Source organism: Phalacrocorax aristotelis, chromosome 2, assembly GCF_949628215.1.
Source record: "Phalacrocorax aristotelis chromosome 2, bGulAri2.1, whole genome shotgun sequence".
In the NCBI taxonomy this organism is placed as follows: domain Eukaryota; kingdom Metazoa; phylum Chordata; class Aves; order Suliformes; family Phalacrocoracidae; genus Phalacrocorax; species Phalacrocorax aristotelis.
In genome coordinates, this window is record NC_134277.1 from 104,405,476 (window position 1) to 104,422,854 (window position 17,379).

Consider the following 17,379-nt stretch of genomic DNA (forward strand, 5'->3'; position numbering starts at 1 on the left):
TGTTGACTACATCACTGATTTCCATTGTAGGACCTTGTCACCCGTAAAACTTGCTACACAGTAAATTTAAAAACTTACAAGTAATTCTCAAGTGTTCAAATGAAAACATGCACTCTGAATGTGTGTGTAGTAATACATAATAAATTCAGAGCAAAGCTTCTCAGAATCAAAACTGTAGGCACTGATGCAATAGCAGAAGTTATTTTAACCACAAAATCATGTAGTCACCTCATTTCATGTAATGATATTAAATAACATACATAGCCTAAGTTTAATGATTCATGGTTTTAACTTCAGCTCAGATTCAAATAAAACTCAGCAGCACAAAAAACAGGTTTATTTTAGTCTGAAAGAAAATGAGTCGATCAAAATACAAATTTAAGCCAATTCTAAATTCTACTAAGTACAAGATACCTTTGTATTTAATGTTGCTTGTTTCACCAAAAAAAAAAAAAAAAGCAAAGCTTTATTTACTAGTGTTCAATAAAACAAAGACACTCAGCTTCTGTTACCTTGTTATTCTCCTCTAGAAGCCATTTGTTCAGTAAAGTGATTCATTTGGAGACAGCTGATGTCAGTATCACAATCCAAAAGAGCAGGAACTATTATAGATATGTGATATTATTTTAATAAATAAAAATACTTAAAATTTGCAATGAGCATACCCAGAGCTTTCTTTCAGTACTCCGGAACAGCCTAAACAGAAGGCTTGCTTCTTTTGGCTTTCTTTAACTTGGAATAACCTTCTTCTTTCTGTTAACAAAAAACAAACAACAAACAAAAAGGCAAAAGAAAAAAAAAAAGGCAAACAAAGCAGTAATACCAAGCTAACAGCTCAACTAAAAAGTTGTTTCTGTGTGAAATGCTTAATTGAATGATATGAGAAGTAATTAATAAAAGTTTTTACTTTCCAATGCAAATCTAATTTAAAGTATGCTTATATGTACGGTGGGTAAATAATTAAAACCAGACCTATTTTGAAAATATACTTTTCCAAGCTGGCATCCAAGACTTTCAAAACCAACTGATCATTTTTGGTGTCCAAACCTGAGATAATTACAAAGGCTTACTCTTCAGAGAAGTGGTTAGCAGTGTCCCTAGTCAGCACTGTTGTACTTTAATCTGGAGAGAAGGACTCATACTAATGAGCACTGGAGGCTCCATCTCTATGCCAGTTAATAGACAATAGCCTCTCCTATTCCTGAGACCTTCTGAACATCCCCTAGACCTATGCATCCACCTCACTTGGCTCCAGCAGTGGCAGTGTTGCACTGGTACTGTGGCAGGCAGACAGCGAGAACTTGCTGCCTCCTGCCGCTTCACAGAAGTAGCTTGCAGGGCTCAGGCTGGTACCCGTGCTACTCACACCCTGCCTGGAGAGAGAGGAATGGCATGGGGCACTTGCAATTCATGGCTAGGACAGGGCAGTACCCCTTTCCCATTCCAGCAGCGCTGCCAGACGAGGCCAGTCTGCCCAAGCTGTAGAGCCAGCTCCATGCTCACAAGCCCTAGTGTGGCTGAGTCATTCCGAGTGGCAGGCAAAGGACTTCAGCACTTAATTTGTAGTATGGTGGAAGTCTCCCTTCAGTACTCAGACCCCTGGGGTTGTTATTCTCATGGCCACAGTTATTTTTAGTTGATTTTCTTTCCTTCTTTGCGAGACTGACTCCTGATGCTACTGCTGTAGCATCGTGGCGCTGGGCCTCTAACTGGTGACTCAGTCGTGGCCCTGTGGAAGGGCCCTTCCCAGCTGCACGTGGAGGGGGCCAGCTCAGAGCAGCTGGGCTGGCGATCCCCACACCAACTCCTCTCTTCACTGCTGCAGCATGAGCTGTAGCGTATGAGTGTATTCCTGCAGCAGGCCCCTGAGGCTGCTCTACTGGCCCTTTCTGAACTGCAGGGATAGGACGGACTGTGCTCTTTTAATTACCATTAAAAGTTACAGAGCTGTCTTGTATGTGGCTTTAAAAGCATAACAAAACAAAAAGATGATAGATAAAATTTAATGTTAACAAATGCAAATTAAGTGCAAGAATCTGAATTACAGATACATACTCTTAAGTTCTTAATCAACAGTTAACGAGTATGTTGACAAGGTAAGTTTATATACTGCAACACATGACTAGGCAAAGGCACTTCAGATCAAGCATGGGTAATGAGACCTCAGATGGTCATGCTTGAAATGAAATAAAAAAAACGCAAGGGAACCTGGGTGAAAAGGGAGTTAAGTACGTGCAACTTTTCCTCCTGGCTTATTTTGTACAGTTATTGCACAGGATTTTCAGTTGGCTATTAGCAAAAATAATACATATCTATGTGAGAAAATACAATCGTATTGAGCATTGGAGACCTGGGACCTGTTCCTCCTAATGGGCCTAATTTGTAGGTAGTAAAAACGGAATGCGGTTGTAGAGAGAAGGAGGTAGAAGATACAACTGAGTTTTAAAGAACTGCTATTTAGAAACAGAAGTGTAGCCCAGTAGTAGGTAAAAGCAATATTTAAGAATAATGAAACAAATATTTTGAAGAGGAATCTAAAAGTACACACTATTGTCATTAGAGCAGCATCCAGAGGAAAGAGTATAAAAAGAAAAAAAGTCATATTAGGAACCTATTTAATTGCTGCTGCTGACCGCATCTAGTAATACAGTAACAACTTAAATATATTAAATAATTAAGAGAATATAACTTTTAACGACCCAGAATGAATTGCAAATAGCCTTCTGGAACTCATTTCTACAGAATGTGCTGAATTTAAGCACTTACAGAGCTAATGAGAATGCCCATAGTTACACTGGGCATGATAAAACTGTTTTCTGTAGAATCAGAAAATCTGCTTCAGAAACATATTTACATTAAGTAACATCATTAAACATTTTCCTTTCATTAGTATCTTTTGCAGGAGACAAAATGCACGCTTGAAGTAACAGTTACATAACCAATGGTTAAGGTTAATTTTATCCTGGTTAAGGTTAATTTTATCAGAGCAGGCTCAGTAAGATTTCTTGGTTTCCCTGTTTTAGCGGGAACATGACAAAATGAAAAAATTTAAATTTTCCTTTTTATCTCTTAATTCAGGTCCTTGTAGACTGGCCTAAGGGGTGTATGTGTGGGGGGCTTTTACCTGTCTTCTTCTGGCACAACCTTTCTTTACAGATGTTTCCATGTTGCTCTCCTTGATTGAGGAAGACGGTTTTGAGGTCAGTGTTTCACATGTCAGATACTTGTTCCCTGTAATCATCTTAAAGTATAGAAGTTTATACTTTCATTAGCCAAAAACCACTAGTATTTTCCTACTTGTTAAAATGACCTACTTTTTCTAAAGGTGCCTTCATAACACACATTTGAAATAGCCTACCAAATCACACTTTACAGGTGTGAAAAGTGATAAGCACAACATATTTCATCCATGCGCCCGATCTGTGGGATATCATCCTCATAACAATTGCACTGAAATCAGCTCAGCTATTTTTTTTTTTGTTGAAATGCAGACAGAATCATAGAAAATTTAGGTTGTAAAGTGCCTCTAGTGGTCATCTAACCTGAACTTTTAGTCAAAACAGAGCTAACTTCACAGTTACATCACATTGCTTTGGGCCCCATCCAATGAAGTTTTGAGAATCTGAAAGAGTAACAGCTCTACAACCTCTCTGTGCAACTTGTTCCACTACTTAACCACTCTCACTCTGAAGACTGTTTTTCCACGTGCACAGTAGGAATTTTTCCTGTTGCAACTTGTGCTTTTAGTGAAACTGAAATTAAACTTGTATTTGCAAAACTTCCATGTTTGTCTAACAGCACAATGACTTACACACACTGCAGTCAGCACTACACAACTGATGAGGCTCCAGATTCTTTCCAGGAGCTGTTCATAAATATGGTTTCACATGAAGACAGACCAAACACTGATAATTTCACTGTGTTAACCTCACACAAATCTTGATAAACTGATAAACTGTCTTAAAGGAAAACTAATTATCCCACCTTAAAAGTCTCAAATAAAAAAGTGTGTATCTCAGACAACATAGTAAACCATCTTCCTTTTCAGAAAAAAAGCAGCAGCGGCTGAAAAAATTAACTTATATGGTAGAAATAAAAAAAACTATATTGAGAATGATGGTAGAACATGATGAAAGCCATGCTCTTTATTGCTTAACGTTGTTTCAGAATATACTGAATTTGTGAGAATCAGCGAGAATGAGCTATTATTTACCGTACCTTTTCAGAGTTAGATTTGGAATGACAACTGGTTGTCTTAGCGATATAGTCCTTAGAACGGCATGCTGCTTTATATTCTTCATTTTTGGGGATGCACACTGTATCATTTAAGACAGATTCATTAATATTTAAGCCTGCTTCTTCATTTGATCTCTTTGTTTGTTGCTGTGATAAACCAGAATTTGTCATTTCATTGTCTAATTTACAAATCTGCAAATGTACTTTCTTTGACTGGTGACGTTTCTCAAGAGCTTGGGTGGTATTTTGACTTGCCAACTTTTTTCCCCTTCTTGCACTGGAAGCAGGAGAAGCATATGTATTCAGACTTAGATTGACATTCGATTTCTGAAGCACTGACCCAACAGTCTTAAGAAAGGAAGGAGAATTTGCCTTTTTGTGATTGACTTGGCTTGAATTCCCACCTGAAGCTGAGTTATCAAAAACCCCAGAATTAGTCATTTGTCCACCAGACTCTCTTTTCCATTGAAATACAGGTATACAGTGTTTTGCATCTGTTTTCGTGTTTGTTACCTGAAGTACGCTGCTGTAAGTAGGAATTTTGACTGACATATTTTGGACAGGTTTGTAAACCTGAGTTATGCTGGACTTGCACACAGTCAGCATAGAAGATGAAACACCCATAATTTTTATGGGTGAATGTTTTTCAGCATTCTCTCTCTTCTTCCCATCCATTAGATTTGTGGTCTTTCTGTTCATCCGCATCAACTTCCCTTTGAAAATTGGTATAATTTTGCTGATTTTTGCGGGGGGTAGTTCAAAAGCTGAAGTTACAGGCATTCCTAACGACTTCACAACTGGCAACTCTGGTACTCCTGGTACTTGCCTACTATTCATTGATTTCTCTGTTGCGTCAATGCTAACCTTTTCTGTACCCTTACTGTGCCTCGAAAAAGTCTGTGTTTCTGGCTCTTTGATCAAACGCTCCATCCAGTGGCTGTTTTCCATATTGCACGGTGAAGAAATTCTAGGCAAACTCTGTTTTCTTGGAGGAGTCTGCGTTAGAGATACTACATAAACCATCTCACCAGCCAATTGCATATGCTTAGATTTTATTTCCTGCAATACAACAAGAGTTGCTAAATTTAATGAACTGGGTTTAAAAATCTGATAGTGCCCCCTAATGGATTACTATATGGTATCTGCCTAATAGACATCACAATATATAACCATATGTTCTGTTTGGAATTGGAACAAACTACATTTTTAAACTATATTTTGTTGTCACTATACATGAAGATTTGTTTTCTCCTCCCCCAGTTCTTTGTTTATAAACTATGCTGGAATATTGTATTTCTCAGAAGTAAAGACTTAAATTACAGTCATTGTCTTGGTTTAATGCTTTCCAATTGGGTAATGCCCAGCCCTTTTGAGCGGTTCTGCAGAGAATTTGATTGACAGGGCTCCTTGTCTCTTGAGACTTCTAAGGGTATCTGTATTCTGAGCAAAAGACAGTTCAGATGTCTATAAAAACTGCAGATGACAAAGAGGAACCATTCTAGCTTTGATCACTGAAGAGACATAAACAAGAACTGCTTTCTGAAAGAGGATTATAGTATTTTAGAATCTCTGCAATTTCTGTCACAATTCTTTGTTCGGAATTAATTACTTCATTTCTTCTTTCACACACTACTACCAAAGAAATTTGAGTCTCAGCCTTTGTCACAACCCCAAGGAGTTTAAAGGAGTTTTGATTGATTGCCTCCTTTCCATCACCAACCATGGAGTAAATCTTACAACTTGAGTGTTTTTTAAATGCTTAAGTCCACAGAACTTATATTTTTCTTAATTTTCTTTAAAGAAATTGTAACAATAGTAGTAATAATAACAATAATTATTGTTGTTATTATTGTTGTTATGGAAGAAGTGTAAGAAAGTTCTCAATATCCAACTATAAAATAAGGTCTATAGAACTGCAAATATTGATAGCAACTAATAACACTAAGTCTAATTTTTTAATGTATTTGTGATGTGAACAAGAACATAACAATGGCAACAGCAACATAATATTCAATTACATGTTTAATTAAAAGTTACATCATTGATAGTCATTGTGAAGAGCATAGTTTTAAGCTTTTACTGTGTTCTGAATATGATAAAGACTACTTCATACATTAAGAAAGTACATGCCATTATATGCTTATTAAAAAACCTCACACGTACCAGAGCCCTGGAGAGCTCTTGTGTAGCATAAAGTGCCTTGCTTGTCATCTTTACTGGAAATCCACAGAGATGTGAAAGATTACGCTTCATGTCAGAAAGAAAAGAGGTCAACACGCTTTCCGAATCTGTTCTAGGGAAATACTGCACTGGCTGACTTCGAATGCAACTTAAAGGGTACCTGAATAAGTGTTCAGGGATACATAACAAGTTTCTTTACATTTCTATAATTATGAATCATCCTTCGTTGAGTATGAACATGTCTAAAGCTTTTGAAAAAAAGCTGAACAAAATCACTTACTTTCTTAAGGGACTGAAGCTTATAAAGTTACAGGACTTCAACATAATTATACCATACTAATCTACCATAGGAAAGATTACTCAATTTAAGTAATCCTTACTCTAGTCTTCCCTAGCAGGAAAACTCCCTTTAAAACAAATCTTTGTTGGCCATATTTTTACAGGAATTTAGGTCTTCCTTTTACATCCCCATTTAGCGTGGCATTATCATGCTTACAGAACCTGTGAAGCAAATTGATCTATTTGACTTACTATTATTCAATACTAGGACAAAGAGACTTGACTAAATATTTTGTTCTAATTTCACTAGTGAAATAATTCTCCACTGACTTCTATGAAACTACAGAAGAAGAAAATGTGGTACAATCAAAAATTAAGACTTAGATCTTCGCTAGAAGTGCAGTAGAGGAAATGTAACAAAAATATTCTGAAAGGATACGTAAAGCACCTTTCCCCTATTGGCTTGAAGTAAACACTGAGGTATATTTTTGCATCTTCAAGTTCCTCTGGAAGAATATAACCATACTGAAAAAAAAACCACCACAAACATGTATTACAAATACAAATTCAATAGGTACAAAAATGGGAGGGAAATCCAAAAAGCAGTGTATGTTGTGTCTTACCAGATTCTTCCAGTGCATCTGAAATTCTTTATATGAACGGAAAGGAGATTCTGGAGGAATTATGTGGCTGATGTTTATGATCTGACCCATTTTCATGCTGTGCATAGGTAAAGAAGGGATGCTTAGACAGGGTGTCATAAAACTCAGCTGAAAATAACCTGGACTTTTGGAAAAAAACAGTAAATCTGATTTTTGGCATTGAAAGTATTGATGGATTATTTTTATGTTTTGAGGACTGATACCTTCAGCCTGTATATTTCCTGAAGTACAGAAAAAGAACTTGGCACGTACAAGTCTAATTTCTCTTGTCTGTAATACTCACTAGCAGTGAATGTAGAACAAAAGCAATACATTATTAAAAGATTACAATATCATTACTTTTCATATTTTTATGATGAAAATCATAGGTGAAAATAGAGATACTTTGTGGCAAAGGTGGAAATATGTTTTTTCTTTAAATTGACACTTTCTGCTAAAATTAGAGAAAAATTAGTGCTCCTGCATATCACAGAAGTAGCAGATTAATAAAATTGAAACAATATTTAAATGTATAATTTAAGATTCACTGATTAATTTTTCTCATTTTCTGTAACATTGAGACTATAGAAATAAAAAAAGAATGATTCCTGAATGTAAAACAGACTGTAAAACAGAAGTGTTCCTATCACTAGTATCAAATTCACAATTTGTATGGCAACCATTCCAGGAAATGTTTGTTTCTGCTGCAATGCAAACAGATTCCTACCTTGGCAAAACATAGCACCAGTTACTTAATATGGAATGTTGGTGAATAACTGTACTTTCACTGCTCTCAAACAACTTTAAGGTGTTTGCTGAAATATCAAAATCTGTCAGCTTAAAACAGAAATAAAAAGGTTATTTGCAAATATTTCTACAGCAGTACAAAATTAAAATTTTCAAAAATAAGTACACCTCACAATACACTGAAGTTTATACGTTATTATTCTTTCATCAGCTCTCACAGACTGCTTATTTCAGAAGATATTCCCATTATCAAATTGAACACTATCTTATGTTAGAGCCTACACTTCCAAAAGTTATGCAAGTACAAGGTTTAAAGGTTATTTATATCAGCAAAATTTAAACTTCATTTATTTGAGGTGTTTTAATAAGTAGGAGTACAGAAGGAATTTCTCAAACTAAGAACTGTCTCACTTCCATGCACATTTTTTAAAATTCAAATCAGAAACCCGTGTTTGACAGTCTAGCAACTGCGTATGCCACGTCGCCTAATCAAATGCAAAGATCCAAGCAACAGAATTAATGGAACATATAGTTTCACCCTGTGACTATTTTCACGGTGTGAAAATATCTGACTGTAGGGGCCAATCAAACAGAGATTTGAGAAACATTTTCTCTCTCTATGATCCACCAGGGTTTACATTTATTCACTGACAAGAAATCTGGCCATTTCTGTTTTAGAAAAGTACTAAAATGATCAAACTGATAATGAAGCCACATCATGATCGCTTCCATCATTGCTTTGTGTCATTTTGGAACTGGATTCCTGAAGAAAGCTTTAATGTTTATGCTGTTCAACTAGGTCACAGAAGAAATCCTATTCTTCTCTTCTAAGAAAGAAGAGTTTGGATCAGAAATACTTATTTCAGAAGAAATCAGCAAGCCTGACAAATATGCCCCTGTATGTATGGGCATATTCAACAAAGGTGATATGGCTCTCAGAAAGGATGGCAACTTTTCAACCTCAGCCACAATTTCTTAAAAAATTTATTAATTATTCTTACATGCAGCATAATCCAGGCTGCTCTCATTTTTTGGAAGCTGCACAGAGCATGAAGCAGATTCCAGAATAACTATATACAGGACATTAAACATAGCGCTGACAACTTACCTGTAGCTTCACTTCTAAAATGTTACTCAGAACTGCCTACGTATTACAGTGAGAGAGTGAATGCCTTCTAGAAAACACTGCTAGCGGAAATCTAGAATCATAAAGACATTTTACTACTATATTCTATTAGCATTTCGAAAGGTGTCTTATTTAGTCTAGAATCTCAATTTTACAATGCTTGCTAGAATGCATCAATATAGATATGATATGGATGTTATACACTTAGAGCAGATGCAGGTAGTCACTGAATATGGTTACTCTCTTAATGCAATCAGAAATAAGCACTTCTACCCTCATCATGCTAATCGCAAGTCACGTGACAGAAAAGAAGATAAAGACTAATAAGACAAATACAGTCATAGAAAATATAACTGTTTTATACCTCAGGGGGTGGCAACCGTATTGAGCAAGCCTCCACACTGATGCAAAGCTGCCTCTCTGATACACTGAGGTCTATAACTAAAATAAAAGTAAAGCATAAAGCTGTTTTGAACTACAGTTCAACTGTTAGACAGAAAGCTAATCCAAATGTTTATTTAAAGCAATTGTTAGTCAAAATGCTGCATTGGAAAATCAAAAGACCAGCCTTCCTCAGCATGGAAATTAAAATTAATTGCATTTTAACTGTGACAAATAAAAATAATAATGAATTACCATCCATACAGTACACGTCCCCAAGAACTCATGGCTGTCCCTGCAACTGGATGCCTGCTATTCATATCCTTGATACACAAACACCCATTATCAGAGCAAATGTAGTTATTATAACCATTGGCTGTACTGAGATACCTTATTATGCATCCAGAGTAGTCAATAGGAAAGACTATGTGAGCAACGCAAGCATTTATTGACACATCTCCAGAACATCCACCCAGCTCTGAGCAAGCTCTTAGCACAGGAACTGAATGTATTATGTGCCTCAACATATGCCCCTTGTTACAAATTTAGGCTTCAATATCCCCAAATGTAATATTTAACTTTTATACTGGAATTAAGGTATTACTTCGTAATTTTTGCAATAGCTAAGCCGCATGCTTTGTGACTTAACTTTTGTGAACAGCAAATGTGGTACTGACATGACAGGCACTTTAGTTCGTTTTCCTATCTATTATTACGGAACATTCACATCACTTGCAAGACTTATGATTAGAGGCAAGTGCATTTAATTGTAATAACCATAACTTTTAAATGGTAAATTTCAATCTATGGCTGTAGTTTAATAGTAGAAAAATTACCTTTTTTGTGGGCAATTTTTCAAAGGAGCAGTTGAGCTGACAACTATTACATACAGAGCATCATCTGCCATCAAGTGTATTTTGACCGAGGTTATTTCAGAGTGAAAAATGAAAAGGCATTGTGTTGGTACTAGCAGGATCATGGCAACATGAAAGCATATAACTATACCTCGCTCTCACAAGTTTACCATGAACAGAATATTGTACTTACCAACAGCATTTTGCCTTCCTGAATGAGACAGAAAATCTCTTCCTTAATAAAAAAAAACCAGATCGACATTATTGTCTAAACCATATGCCTGATGTCTTTATGCAAAAAAAAAAAAAGAGAAATCACAGTTTCATTTGTGCATGTCATGAATGCTGAAAGGTTTGTTCCTTTTAAGGAGAGAAAAACCCCACTATCGATTAACTTTTCACTGATTCATTAATACCTTGTATAAAAAAGAAAGATATATGAAAGTGTATTAGAGAACAGCAATTTATACATTGTTTCTTCCCCTCAGTAAGGAATTTATACATAGAAATATTTTTAGTTGATTAACAATTAATAAATTTATCAGGTTCAAAAGCAAATCTGTATACTATTACTACATATTTTACCATCTACCAACAGTTTTGCCCAGCTTTAGCAACATAGATGAGTAGACAAGATACGTGTACCAGGGTCGCATTGATGTTAGTCAACGCCTTTCACTGAAACCAGTTTTGTATCAGCTACTATCTAGCCCACTACTTCTAGCTGCTATTCCTGAATAAGTTGATTTCATTCCGAGAGCTATATATTTTGAAGATACTGAAAAGAAGATACTGTTAACATTGTGGCTGGAAATAAGACAATAACATATACACTTTTCTCAAGGTATATTTGGAATGATCTATACAATTGCTCAGCTTAGTAAGAGCACACCACAGTATCTGAAACACATCCATTTTTCCATACTTTGGTAGTTCACATTTATCCTACACAGGAGTTAGTAGACAGATGTCAGGCAAAGCAAATACCATCTAAAAAGACAGCACTTGGTAGAAGGAGGTGGTCTGAAAGAAAAACATTTCTGTATTGGAAAAGCATGAAAACCATGTGCAGATGTGTCACTGATGAAAGCATGACTCTGAAAAACAGGCCCAATTTTTAGAAGACGTTTACTCTTCAACAATATTTGGTTTGGAAATTACTAATCTGGTATGTTGCGTTTAGTTGAAATAATTGTTTGATCTATAACAAAGATGAGGAGGGAGATGAAAAAGTGAATGTTAGGTCCATTCAGAGTTTGAAGTTGAATCACTGAACTTGGATAAAGGAACAATAAAAATGCAACCAAAGGAAAAAATCATAGGATAAATTAATTAAATAATTAAATATATTGAACGAAATAATGATGAAAATAAAATAATTACGGAAGTTAAATTACAGACAATAAATGCAACAATAAAGAACTGAAAACTAAACACTTGATCCCCGACCCACGTGAGTCAAATACCTTGCACCAAGAGATGACCTGCCTTGTTCCATCTGGGTGCAAGCCTGGCTGTAAGTGTGTAGGAGAGACAGGTTTGGAGAATGGCTGGACTAACTGTTTGTGGTGCTTCCAGCTAATTATATCAGAGAGAAAAGAAAAATACATTATTAATAATTTAACAGGTGTTTTTAAAGGCTTCAGTCAAAATTCAAAGATATTGCTACTGCATCTTGGAGCCAAATCCTAGTGTATGTTACACTACTTTTCCTCTACAAGAAGTTAGCACGTTATTTGATGTAGGCATTTAGGTTTCATGAGTCCTCAGAGTAAGGTGTGCTACAATTCATTTAATGTTTTCACGAGGCTGATGATAATAGACTTGGGGAAAAGATTAACTGAACTCTATGGAGTACTTTACTAGATATGTATCTCTTTCCAGACAATAGGCACAACATCCAAAATTTTCAGGTATTAACTCTGCTGGCAAACTCACGACCAGAGACATTTTTCTGCCATCACAAGGGCAATAGATAAGTGTAGCTTGGTTCACCCAGCAGTATGATTTGCCCAACTGCTTGCCCGTCCTGCACAGCTTTCTATTAACAGTTAGCATTAGTCAAGAAAAATAAACTAATTACAATGGGTTAAAAAGAGTTAACTAATACACCTCCAAGAGGATGTTTCTAATGAGACCCTGCAAGGATCTGCTTGCAAGTCACAGTTATTAAATATACTTTGTACTACTAATCTGCTGGAAAATCTAATGGTGACAGATGAGTTACACATGTCAACATAAAGCAGTGTTTTAAGTTAAGCATATTTGAGCAGTATACATTTTACTAATCCAGATATCCATTTACCCTTCTTGGAACAAAGATAAAATACACCCAGCAGGCTGTGCAAATGAATCACAAGAGCTACTGACTTTGCTTACAAGCAGTCTTTTAACTCAGCAATTTTAGTGTGTCCACACGTACATTCATAAAACCCACAAACACTGCATACTAGAAGATAGTAGAGCATACGCATAATGGTCTAAAAATATATCAGCTGTTACGCTCATGGGTTCCATTTCTTCTCTGTGTTTTTGTTTTATTTCTCTGAGACTGTCCTACACAGGTTGGATAGACACAAAACATGAATGGGGAGATAGTTCAGATGTCTGAACATCTCCGCCTGTGGAACCTACAGGGCACATGCGGAAGGGGTGACACCAGCAGGGGAGCTGCATGTCTGTGGGCCAGAGGACAGGCCTGTAGTTGCCTTAAGGTCAAACCCCTCTGGCAAACCCTCCTGAACAGGACCAGGATCCCACTGCAGCAGAGAAATGTAGTGAAATTGCCCAGGAACTTCTTAAAACTTTTGACTCTGATGAAGTATAGTTACTATACCCAGATTCGTGAGAGACATTTTGTTTATGGGACAGACTTTTTTAACCTGGCACTTGGCTTCCGTAGTGCAAATGTAGTACAAAAAATACTCATCTTTGGCAGCAGCAACTGCAGACAAGCATAACAATCTTAATAAATGTGACATCTTTCAGGACTTACGGTAGCTCCTTGTTTCTCTATGTAGGCTTGACATATTCCTGATTTGTAAAATGGTATCTAAAAATAAAAAAAAAAATCAAGCGTTTGAAATTAAGGGGTGTTTTAGCAAATCCTAAATTAAATTCTGATCCTTTGCCTAAGACTTTGCCTAAGAAAAACATGCTAAGGAATAATTAAAGCAAACACCACATCCTGTATTTTAAAGGAGAATGATAATTAAAATCAGTTCAGGCCTTTGTCATAGTGTAATCTCATTTCATTAACAAGCAAGCAAAGGGCTGCCCAAAACAAAATGGCAGAACTCTGCCCCTGCTGCTCTCATTGTGAATTGGGTGGCACCATACCAATTGAATTGATTCTGTTCCACAAAAGGTTCACCATCTGAAAAGGCCATTTAATCAAAAGATCAGAAGACATACGCTGTCTTCTACATTACTAATGCACAAAAATAAATTTTGCTTTAAATGACATAATTTTACTTATCCTTGATCCTTAAACAAAACACTTCTTAGAGAAGTATGTATGTACGTGTAATGGATACACCGGACTCCTACTCCAAAGCTGTACTTTGGTTCAGGCCGACCAAGAAGCAACAGGCCTTGTGCCCTTGGGGTGAACTTGCGAGCTAGAAAGCCCCTGGCTCATGTACAAGCAAGTGAAGATGCCTTGAAAAGTATTTCAAAAGGTGGTTTTGAAACCCAAAAGTACAAGATAACGAAAATACAAAACAATATATCAGAGCTAAACCGACGACATTTGTCTTTTCTATGCCATTGACTAGCAGCCAACTCCTTTGCCCTATAACTACTGAAATCAGGATGGCCCCAGTCTGAGCTCTACCTGAATGGCAGCTGGCCTGCACGCCAGGCCACTGTCCCCTTGAGCAAGGTCGCCTCTTAGTGATTCCTTACCCAAGGTGGAGACATCCCTTACCCACAACAGATCCTCAGTAAGTGACTGACAGCATGCTGAATTAATACTATGAAGAATTACTAATCCACGTAGCTACTCAGATATTATAAACGTTGTACAGGTAATTCCACTAGACATGAAACAGTGACCAAGTCTGAGACTAAGATTGGATCCAGCTGCACCTAGGCTCCAAAGATTATTTTAGAAAGCAAGGGGGTCCACTCTGAACCTCGTGACTCAATGCGAGGGTCCTTTTGACTCTTCGTGCCCCCAGTCCTTGTATGAGTCCTTCTAACTCAATTTTCCTTTATATGTTTCTTCCACGTAGTAATTGATAAGATCAACTTTGCCACTGAACTTATTGAACTCTGTCAAATTATTATTTTAGCTCAATAAAATAAATTGCTGATTCTCTTTTTTGAGTGAGGTGCATTCCACTCATCCGTGACAGTATGAAACTACATATACTTATTTACACACTGATACTGACCGCCATTACAACTGAAATTTGATTTAGTGTTCCAATAACAGGTGCAGAAAGGATGTCTTGATGCAGGAATAACAACTGTCTGTAAACAAAAAAGTTAGAAAAAATTAAAAAATAACTTTCCATACTTGATTTTCTCAGCTTAAATTTATTTTCCTCACCTTCTGCAAACATAATACATTCAATTTTTAATCAGTTTCCAGTGTTTCAGTATAATATACTGGACTAGTCCAAGATACTTGCTCTTAACCCGCCCACAGTGTTCTAAGACAAAGACTATAGACCTTTGGCACATGAACAGAACTCTCCAAAAGTGTTCCTTTTGGCAGAATTTCTCATTTTTCCCCCTGCCTATTAAAGGGAATAACATAATTCTTGGTGAACACTAAGGAGCGTACAAATGCTTTCCGAGTACTCTTTTCACTCAGTCTCAACCTACATAAAGCAATAAAATAGCTCAAATGATGTACCTAAAGCATTCCAACTTTGCAAGTGAACACAGTTTAATTTTTACTATTAATTAATTTGAAGCAGGTGGCCTTGTTAGTTTTAGCTGATAACATTTAAAATCAGAGATGTGTTTTTCCCCCAACAGCCAGCAAGTTCCCCACCAAAAAAACGCCTGTTTTGAAAAACTGCATACTGTTTGCTGCTGATAAGAATTTTGCTGATTTTATTACAGTTAATTCTAGTACTGCTAATAAAATCTTTGAATAACAACCACCACTGAAAATAGTAATCCTCAAAATGCTTTACCTGCAAATCTTTATCTGTGTAGTCCTTGTCTCAGTTTCCGGTATCTGAGAACTCAGCATTACTGTAGTGGCACAGAGTTTTTGTAGCTCTGGCAGATTGACAAAGAACAAAGACTGGTGCCTGGTGTCATTCATGTTATATTGTTGATTGCCCCAAAGTGGCACCTGGGTCTTAAAAGAAAAATTTTAATTCATTTTTATAAGGCAGATATTTGTTTACAGAACTTTGTAAGTATAGGGTATCAGGTAAATGAAAAATCAATTATCTTCTGATTAAAATTAGGCAGGCAATATAACGTAACTTGGTCAACTAAACCAGACAGCTAAATGTACTTTTGCTATAAATAATGCATTCTACTTTAAAATATAATTATTTACAAGAGTCAAAATATTCAGAGTAAGGACAATGGCAAAAAGCATCCCTTCCACCTTCTTCTCAGTCTGCGTTGGGGCTGGAATCTACCTGGGATCCAAGAGGTGAGGAATCGCTCTGCGATATTGGTCCCCTCCCGACTGGCAAGAAAGTAATTGCCAGGATCTCAACAGCGATGTCCTCACTAAGTCACACACAGACTGTGGCCAGTCTGTCAGAGAGAATGAAAACCACAGAAATACAAAGGCACACTGGAAATCTTTTCCTTTTTCCCCACACCACGCTCCCTTCCCAGTGGTACACAGAACTTGTGTGCTCCCTGCCTAAATCCATCTCAAGCGACAGGTGAACACCATATTCTAACCTATGCAGCACTGAGTACAGCCTTACACCAGGCCGAAAGCTGTACTAATCCAAAATCACATTCAGCTTTATGACTAATAATAAACACAGACAATTTCTTCTCCTGTTCTTACCCTCAAAGGAGAAATGTATGAAGAACAGTATTTTGTCTTGCTGAGAATTTTTAACACACACACACACACACACACACACACTCCTACATACTTATCAAAAGATGAAGAAAACGTAGCTGGCATTTGGAATGGAAAGTGATTACACATACAGTGATTCTACCAAACATGTCTCACATCCTAACCTTTGCCTTATAATACAAATTATTGACTATATTTCGTGTTCAAGAGTATAAGGCAGTTCTGGGCTCAGGCCACTACCATTACCTTGAAGTGGACATGGCCTGATACTTCACGCAAAGTTAGAATACAGAATACATGTATATTCACTGCCATAGCACCGAGATGTGCTACAACTCCATCATTTTTGAAAATTCCTAAAAAGCACCAAAAAGAAGAACCAAAAGAACCAGAATTTTATGCTGAGAGTGTGATTCTTTGATGCAATACTAACAAATTTCATGTGCGTGGGAGTAATATGAAGTCGTGGCTGTTATATGGCCTGTTGGATGCCTGCTGTATGCTCATAGGTATTGCGGCACAGGCCAAGCTCAGCGTAAAGGAACCACAATATTTATGACAAAAAAGAACATCTAACATTTAACTATTTAAAGAAAATACACCTTTTAACTATAGCACCTTTCTCAATCAAAGTGTTTCAAAGAAAAACAGGCAGGTAAAATTCTGCTTGTTATGAAAAGCCAGGAACAAATACTGCACACCAGAAAAAGCTCTTTTAATAGTTCTCCCCCCTCCAAACCCTAAAACCCTTTTTGGAAATGGCCTTACCAGCACAGTGAAGATAGCAATAAATATTTTATTTCCAAATTTTATGAAGTCACCAGGTATTCACCCGAAAAGCAATTTTGCAAATTGTTCAAAAATTATGAACTGGAAAAATTTTTTCGGGAACAATGTCAAAGACAACTTTCCTGTTCT

General features: G+C 36.7%; 1 protein-coding gene across 1 annotated transcript in view; it reads right to left on the reverse strand.

Moving 5' to 3' along the window:
- The window catches only part of C2H18orf63 (chromosome 2 C18orf63 homolog), a 19,226-nt gene continuing 1,847 nt past the window's right edge, over positions 1 to 17,379 (reverse strand). Inside the window, exons 2-15 of the mRNA XM_075084581.1 lie at positions 16,058 to 16,178; positions 15,596 to 15,765; positions 14,843 to 14,921; positions 13,441 to 13,497; positions 11,912 to 12,023; positions 10,639 to 10,680; positions 9,575 to 9,651; positions 8,065 to 8,174; positions 7,320 to 7,416; positions 7,136 to 7,221; positions 6,394 to 6,577; positions 4,219 to 5,295; positions 3,125 to 3,241; positions 1 to 753 (exon numbers count right to left, since the gene is read on the reverse strand). Coding sequence (XP_074940682.1) covers positions 697 to 753; positions 3,125 to 3,241; positions 4,219 to 5,295; positions 6,394 to 6,577; positions 7,136 to 7,221; positions 7,320 to 7,416; positions 8,065 to 8,174; positions 9,575 to 9,651; positions 10,639 to 10,680; positions 11,912 to 12,023; positions 13,441 to 13,497; positions 14,843 to 14,921; positions 15,596 to 15,729 — 2,229 coding nt within the window. The 5' untranslated portion in view covers positions 15,730 to 15,765; positions 16,058 to 16,178 and the 3' untranslated portion in view covers positions 1 to 696. The remainder of the gene's footprint in view (positions 754 to 3,124; positions 3,242 to 4,218; positions 5,296 to 6,393; positions 6,578 to 7,135; positions 7,222 to 7,319; positions 7,417 to 8,064; positions 8,175 to 9,574; positions 9,652 to 10,638; positions 10,681 to 11,911; positions 12,024 to 13,440; positions 13,498 to 14,842; positions 14,922 to 15,595; positions 15,766 to 16,057; positions 16,179 to 17,379) is intronic.